Genomic DNA, 8624 nt, shown 5'->3' with positions numbered 1-8624 from the left:
ATATAAGAGAGATATATGCCAGGCTGAAGATACAGAGTGTACATTAGCTTATCAAATATGCCTTTTTGAAATTTTGTATTCTGGTCAGAGATTCATCTTATTCAATCCATATATTTGAAATTTATTTCTATTGTAATTTAGTAATAGTTCACAAATAATATTTTACATTAGTGGGCGTTTTACTAAAAAGTTAATTTTTTTCTCTCCCTTCTCCCCATCTTTTTGTTTTAATTTTAGTCATTCCAGACACACTAACTGACATGGTAAATCAAATGACAGAAAAAGTAGGCTTGGTTCATGGGCTGCCATATGTAGCAGACAGACAGGGCTTTGCTGCTACGTTAGAACAGGTAAGTGTGGTGCTTATTAATAATAGTGGTCTCGGTTAGATCTCTAATGTTCTGGAAGCTTATTCTGAGAGTTGAGATTGGCTCCCTGAAGTTAATTGTGTTAAGTGTGTTTGGGAGTTTCCTGTGAACTGGAACCCTCAAGGTGAGGGAAACTGTTTTGGTTACAAGGAAATTGTTAGGCCCCTGGGATGGCTTGACTGCCTGCACCCCGCTGTGACTGGCTGGCTTCACGCAGGAAGCGCTTGAGCCCCAGCCAGCTGTGGCCCTTGTTCTAGAAGTTTGCTCTGCTGGCTTACAACAGACTGCTGGCTCACATTAAAAAAAAGTTCTTTCAAAGATTCAAACTGAAAACAAGTTTGCCCTTTTTTTAAATACCAGGAAGTATTTCAGGTGTACACAAATTTGTTCCTACTTCTGATAAATGTTTGATTTTTCCTTTTAAAATAGATTTCTAATAATTTTCTGAGAAACTTCTTAAGCTCTCAGCAGTGCTAAATGCTGCTCTGCATCTTCAGCCCTTCGCTACAAAGTATGTGAAAGGGTAAGAAATGAAAGTAACCATGCGTCTCCTTCCCTAACTGGAACTTTTTTAAAATTAAGGTTTATTTTTGTCTTAACATTTTAGCATTTTGGATTTTTTTTTTTTTTAAGAAATGTAGTTGAGCTAGTACTCTAAAAACAATTTGTATCTTTTGTCACTTTACAACCTTTTCCCTCATTAACTTTTCCTAAAAATATCTTACACTGGCTATATCGTTATACATATATTTTATTTGTATTTCTGAACTATTAAACAGGAAGAACACATGTTCAGGGTATAAGGGAAGGATGCACAGTTTCAGGCTATAAATATATCAACTTCCTCTTAAGCATTTACTCTGTATTGTTTTGAATTGCCATGTAACAATTGCTATAGATGTAAAGGAGTAAAGATATATTGTTGGAAATTGGTTTTGACCTTTGGTATTTTGAGCCATGATCTCTTAGTTACTATTGTCTAGCAGTATTTTTCTCCTACCGCAAGAAATTTTTAATCTTCGATTTCTGAGTTTTTTTGTTCTTTTTTTTTTTTTTGGTGGTACTGGGGATTGAACTCAGAACCTTGCACTTGCCAGGCAAGCACTTACTCTACTGAGCTATCTCCCCAGCCCCTTTTTTGTTAGTTTAAAAAAAAAAACCTCTGAGGGCCAGCGAGATAGCTCAGTGGACTGAGCGCCTGCTTAGGCAAGGACAGGGACCAGGGTTGCATCCCCAGCACCACATGCTGCATCGGCCCTGCCCTCGAGCGTGCTGAGCCGGCCACTGAGGCGGTGACCCAGCACTGGGGAGACTGAAAGCAAGCGGATCACTAGGAGCCCATACTATATAGTGGGACTCCGTACCAAATACATTAAAAAAAAAAAAAAAAAAAAACCTCTGGGTAGCTGTTGTAAAATAAAAACTATATATTCTTACATTCCATACTGTATTTTTGTTTTAAAAGCACCAATATATGTTTCTCAGACTACTATTCTATTACAGAGCTTTAGTTCATTGAAGTCACTTTCCCATACTTAGAATTAAGCCCAAAAAAGGCTGCTAGACTTTGAAGAAATTGTCTGCCCAGTCCCTAGTCCCACCTACTCCTAAAACCTCACTTTAATAACTGCTTATGAGATTAAGATATATAATTCTGGTCTTAGAAGCTGTTTGATTCAGCCCAGCAAACACTGTGACTTCAGTGTAACCTAGGCCTAAGTAGCTAGCAAGAATCATATATTGTTAACCCTTAGAGCTCTCTTGTTTTGCTGTGGGTTGTATATGTGTGTACTGGCCATTGGGAACAATTACTGTTCTTTATTCCAAGCTAATCAGAAAGGCAATATATCTGAAGTATTAATAATAAGTAGGACTTTATGTCTAATAAGCAAGGTGATGACAGTCTTTTTCCAAAATTGATTTATCACCTTATATAATAAAGAATTCAGAGTTTCTAGAGAAGGGCAGTAAGAAATGGGAGGTAGAATTTCAGTAACCACCTTATCGATGAAAAATACAGTGGAAAACAAAGTGAGGGAAATTGGGAAGAATCTCACTGACTTGGTCAAATAGCCAGTGGCAAAACCTTAAACGAGAAGAAATTAAGAAGTGGAATCGTCCTGAAGGGCTCCCATAATGTACATGTAACACCTATACATAGAGCTGTGTATGTGTATGCAGGTATATTGGCCAAATAAAATGGGTAAATCCTGTATTATACACATACTTTTACACAAAGCACCCTAAAAATAGGATACATTAAGAACTTGTTAATGTTTTCATGCCTGTTTTTACCTGTCTTAGTTTATATCCAGATTAAATCTTTTAGTCTTACAGTTTTAGAGAAAATAATATTTCGGAGTAGAATAAGCTTTTTCCTCTAGAGGTAAATATTTCTTCCTAATGGTGATAACAAGCGTAGTCAGCCAAATTGCTGGCTGCCTGCCATCTATGTACATACTATGGTGTGCCACTTTTTCTTCCACTACTTTATGTAAGAATAATAAGATATTCAGTCATGTTTAAAGAAAATCACTAGGAAAAAGAACTTAGAGATGCCATACTTGTAACAGAATTCTAAATGTGTATCCTTGTGTTTTTTTGGGCAGGTGTATTTTGGAACTTCGCATCCAAGGTCCTATATCTCTGCCAATGTAACAGGTTTCAAATGTGTGACAGGCATGTCTTGTTTAATGAGAAAGGATGTGTTAGATCAAGCAGGAGGGCTCATAGCTTTTGCGCAGTACATTGCTGAAGATTACTTTATGGCCAAAGCAATAGCTGACCGGTAAGAAAGCTAAACTAGTGAGAAAACTAAGTTGAGCCATAGCATCTTTGGTATTTCTATTGGCTTATTCTTTTTGTTTAAATGGTGGATTAGGACTTTTTAATTTTATTTCATTTTATGTTTTTGCTAGTTAATACGGAATAGGCTATTTTGGTAAAGCAGTTTTAATTATTCATGTTTATATTTATGAAGCAAATAAATGTACTGATTCCTCTGTATTCCAGTTAATGTGGTTTAAAGTGATTAAAAAGCATCTCTGCCTTTTCATTAGTGAAGGTGTGAGTTTCGATGTGTTCTAGAAGAATTAAAGTTATCAGTGTAGTCAAGCATCTCAGCAGGTAAAATTTTAATAGATGTGTTAGTTCAGAGCTTGAAATTTGTCATCAAATTATTTGGTGGCTTAGCTAAGAAGCTGCTTTGTGATTCATAGGACTAACAGCATCGTCTTTATCACAGAAGACTCATTTAATTTTAAAAAGCATTGCCTTATATGACAATTTACTAAAATTATCATTTTAAAATAGAAGCATATTTAATAAGGTGTCTTATAATGGTGTTTATGTGGTTCACAATCTCCTACTGTCTTCTATAGAATGCATAATGCCATTTGTCATTTCTTTTTCTACATTTCATATTGAATACACACATCCACACATCTTCTGCAGGGAGAAGGGAGGTAGTAGTGACCAGAGACTAAACTATTAAATACAGAACTCTGCCCACTGAGTACTTTGAGAATGACTGTGCTTCTTCTGGCGTATAGGTGGCCCTGTCTTGGGCCAACTGGTTGCTCACTCATAAGCAGTGTGCTAATCCTGAGTACTAGGTCCACCCTGAATGCCAGCAGTTGCTTCCTTACCATGATTAATGAATACATAACCAGTCAGACTTGCATGTTTTCTTCATCATAGATAACTTTATACTTACCTTCATTTTCAGAGGATGGAGGTTTGCAATGTCCACTCAAGTTGCAATGCAAAACTCTGGTTCATACTCAATTTCTCAGTTTCAATCCAGAATGATCAGGTAAATCAATTGCTATCCTTTTATACCTTTCAAAAGAGTAAGAGGGGAAATAATTTTTATATGATCTGTTATGATTTTAAAAATATACTTAAAGGTAAGATTTTTGTTCAGTTTTTTAAAAATACAGAAATAAACTGAATGTCTAAATGCATTTTTTTGCAGTATAACTGAAATATTTTTTAAAAAGAGACATTGAAACTTATGTGTTTAGTTCCATTCTCATTAAGTTGACCAGGCTGCTCTCAGACTTGGAATTCTCCTGCCTCAGCTTGAGTAGCTGGGGTTGTAGGAATGTACCACCATTCCTAGATTGTCTCTTGACTTTTTTATATGCTGGTCTCTATTTCTTATCTTTCTGCCCATTAATCAAATTTTATAATCTGTACTCATCAGAATAGAAGGCATACAAATGATCTATAGACTTTTTAAATGCTCCAAATAAAAATAGAGAAAAGATTCATCAAAACAAACCCCAAAGTTCTTTAAAGGGGAAGGTCTGTATAAGGTAATACGGTAGAAGATTGATCATTTTGGAGAAAAATTGATTAGTCTGGTCACTAGACTGTTGTCTTAAAGAAAATCCTCCTTATTTTTATAGGTGGACCAAACTGCGAATTAACATGCTTCCTGCCACAATCATTTGTGAGCCAATTTCAGAATGTTTTGTTGCCAGTTTAATTATTGGATGGGCAGCCCACCACGTATTCAGATGGGATATCATGGTATTTTTCATGTGTCATTGCCTGGCGTGGTTTATATTTGACTACATTCAACTCAGGGGTGTCCAGGTATGTGGATAGGCATGAAAAGGCTGGCAGTGATTTGGTGGAACTAAAACTGTTTTAATTTTGAAAAGGATAAAGAAAATCTTCCTGGACCATTTTTCATCTTCCCAGTGAAAGTTAATATCCCATTCAACTTCCCACTGAAAGTTAAACATTACATTCCTTAGTAGAATCCTGATAAAACCTTCACCTTGATTTGTAGCTTTCCAAGGGTTCTACACTCACTTTCACTAAAGGTCCCCAAAAAGATGTTAAACAAATCAATAAATATTCAAAGCAGGAATGTATTAAGGGAACAGTTATTTTAATACTGATGTTACTAATCATTCACGTTTTCTTAAATGGTATTGCATAGCAATTAAATTTTGCACCACAGGTGGTTTGATTTTATGTACTAAACCTAGCAAGAATGAAATCCAAAACTTTCATTTTTATAAGCATGTCTTTAGCCTGCCAATAAGCAACTTAGTTCTTTATTTTCATTCCTAGGGTGGCACACTGTGTTTTTCAAAACTTGATTATGCAGTTGCTTGGTTCATCCGTGAATCCATGACAATATACATTTTTTTGTCGGCATTATGGGACCCTACCATAAGCTGGAGAACTGGCCGCTATAGATTGCGCTGTGGAGGCACAGCAGAAGAAATCCTAGATGTATAACCACGGCTTTGTGACTGTACATATAGGGGGAAAAGAAGTATTATAAATTATGTTTATATAAATGCTTTTAAAGATCTACCTTCAGTAGTTTTTATCACATGTATGTTTTGGTATCTGTCCTTTAATTTATTTTGCATGGCACATGCATCTGTGAAAAAAAAAAAAATAACCATCTGTAGTCTTGGCCAAATGAAACACTTTATTTTGTGGAAGTAGAGAATCAAGAGGATTGGTTCTAGGAACCCATTTTTTTTATTGTTTATTTTTTTAAACAAACAAATATATATATACATATATATATATACATTAATGCTCTGCAGCAAAAACTATGACAGTATCCTTCAGTAGAGAAAGTTTCTTATTTGTGGGTACACTTTTTAGGATATGTATGGGTGGGAGGACTGCAGAAGCAGCTTTATTTGAGAGAGAAAAGACTAGAAGGTCATGACCTTTCCTGTCTGTACTAGTTGATATGACGCGCTGAATGCCCCACCCTGAGGTACTAACTGAGAAACTTTTTCATGCTTTATGCCTACCTCTTGTAGTTGTTGCAGAACAAATATAAATTGTAATAAGGTAGCTAGGCCTTGCAAAAACAAATGGGAAAACTTTTAAAAATAATAATAATAATAGAGCTGGAATCTAGTATTTATATGAATCTGTGAGAGATATTTTTTTGGTCTCACTGAAATGAACCAAAAGTGGCCGAGTTTGGTTTTTAATTGTAGCCATGTATTGAAGGCATCCTTTTGACCAACTCTTGTTGGTTCTGTCTTGAACCATTGTTAATCACTGTGCTGTAATTAGTGTAGCTAAACCTTTCCTTCCCTGCTCTTTGCCCAGCCCCCACCCCATCTTTCCTCGAGTTTTTTTCAGGGGGGGTATGGGGGGTGATTTTGTTTTAGTGTGAGTGGATGTTTTGATAGTTGTAAGGAAAAATGCATTTCAGACACATTTCACACATGAGCTATTTTCTTACACAGTATGTCTTATTGTTAATAAGAATGTAATTTCATGATACAGGTATTTAATATCTTTTTTAAGTAAGTAAATATTCTAGCCATCGATAAATAAATTGTAGAGTATTAAGAGGAGACAGGATGAGTTTTACTCTTCAAACCAATCAGTATCAAACTAAGTCTACTGTGTGTGTGTGTGTGTTTTTTTTTTTCTATGATAGCTTAGTCTTATTTAAATTGGATTTTTGTATTCCAGTTTGTATGACAAACAGACTAGGTCGGGGTAGTTGTAAATGCATGCTGTGCTTCACTCCTTTCTCTGTCATGTGGCTAAACTTGCTTGTCAGGTTGTGCTTAACTTGTGGTGAACTGGACTCGTTTTTTTTTGTTTTGTTTTGTTTAAAAAGAAAAAAAGGCAAAAATGTAAGGGACAGTGCAAAAGCCTTTTCCTTTTCCTTTTTTCTTTTTTGGTAGTGGTAGTTTGCTTTTTCTTCAGGATTCGGTGGCACGTTGCCCATATGAAGTCTCCTGCAGGAGAGACTTTACACTGGCGAGGTGGCGCTTGCCTTTCTAACTCATTTTCATGCCAACGCGTAATGCGTAGCCTACTAGCAATAAATCCCTATGGATAGCAGACACTTTCCCTCTACTGAGCCAATTCATTTAACTGTCTAAGGACTCCGTAATTTAGGTCGCAGTGCATCTGTGAATGTGTATGTACTGGGCATACACATTTTAAGTCTTTTTTTCTCTGGGCCAAACTGTGTTTTTTTGTTTTTCACTCCTCTTTTTTTGCCTTATGATGAATTTGTTTGAAGGGCATTTTTTTTTTTTTTTTTTTTCATAAACGAAGGCTTGGATGCAAATTCCTTTCTTTATGTGAAATGGGTAGTGTTGTTCCCTGGGGAAAGTTGCACAGTGAAAACCAGTCTAGTTGTGACCCACTATGTTCTTATTCTTTTAAATCAGTCTTACACAAATTACATGTATTTTGCTTATGTGAATTGTGCTGATCATGTTTGAATTTGTTGTTTTGTGTAATGAAGTTTGGTTGACGCCATCCTTGCACTGCCGAAGTGAAATTTTGCTTGTTACCTGGCTTTTTTTTTGCTGATGTCAGTATGGGCAAAGTAACAACAAAACCAAAATGGCTGGACAGACTTCTTGTGTTTTGTAAATATTAGAAAAAAATGTTCTGCGTGTATGTTTTATGTGGTAGTGGATTATTTCCTTAAAGTGAAGCTTCACATAGGCAGACAGAGTGATTCTTTGTTTATCAAGTTTGGAGTGAAAATAAAATGGTAATAAATAATTTAAATGTTGAAGGAAGCATCACAACAGAACTGTAAGAATCCAAATTTAATAAACTGTCTTTAAAAAAAATCCCAGTGTCTATAATATACCATGTTTTCTTATTTAAAAATCATTGTCCTGAGTTTTTTGTTCAAAAAATAAAAACTTGAATACAATCAAAACATGAAGAATGTTATTGTCTACTCTTTTATGTTTTTATAGGTAATGTAACACTTCGCCATTCACATCAGAGTTATTACAAGAGTTCTGACAAGTAACTTTCAAATCTCCCCTTACCTATGCTACAGGCAATCCTGTGACTGAGTGGGGCTCTCCTCCATTGTCATGTTAGAATTACCTGTTAGAACATTATTTAAAAGAATAATGCCTGAGGCCTCAATTCTGCTCCTGGTTCTCCTGTGAGAATCACTGGCTGGCCCTTCATTATAGATGGAAAAGACCCACCAGGGTCCCAGAGGCCTCTTTCTGGGAGGACAGGGCAGAAAGGTGTATCTGATTATCAGGATGTGGGCCCTTCCAGACATCACATCTGATAGCACCTTGACTGATGGAATAAGCCACTCAGCCTGAGACCTTCTACTCTAGAAGGCATACCAGACCGAGAGTCTCAAGGGGATCCAGCTGTGGACTTCCAGAAGCTCCGTGACTAGCCCTTATCACAGTAAACAGGCTGGTGCCTGCTGCCCCTAATATTTAGGAAATCTTAAGCAAAAAAAGTTGGATA

The 8624-nt window shown here is 36.1% G+C and overlaps 1 protein-coding gene across 1 annotated transcript in view; it reads left to right on the top strand.

Moving 5' to 3' along the window:
• Positions 1–7040, top strand: part of Ugcg (UDP-glucose ceramide glucosyltransferase) — a 34531-nt gene extending 27491 nt beyond the window's left edge. Inside the window, exons 5-9 of the mRNA XM_004647263.3 lie at positions 238–350; positions 2978–3156; positions 4096–4182; positions 4781–4970; positions 5457–7040. Coding sequence (XP_004647320.1) covers positions 238–350; positions 2978–3156; positions 4096–4182; positions 4781–4970; positions 5457–5627 — 740 coding nt within the window. The 3' untranslated portion in view covers positions 5628–7040. The remainder of the gene's footprint in view (positions 1–237; positions 351–2977; positions 3157–4095; positions 4183–4780; positions 4971–5456) is intronic.
• Positions 7041–8624: the final 1584 nt, after the last annotated feature.

The sequence above is a fragment of the Octodon degus genome, unplaced genomic scaffold (assembly GCF_000260255.1).
Source record: "Octodon degus isolate 3935 unplaced genomic scaffold, OctDeg1.0 scaffold00297, whole genome shotgun sequence".
In the NCBI taxonomy this organism is placed as follows: Eukaryota; Metazoa; Chordata; class Mammalia; order Rodentia; family Octodontidae; genus Octodon; species Octodon degus.
Note: the sequence above shows the minus strand (reverse complement) of the source record. Positions and strands in the feature narration are given on the sequence as shown.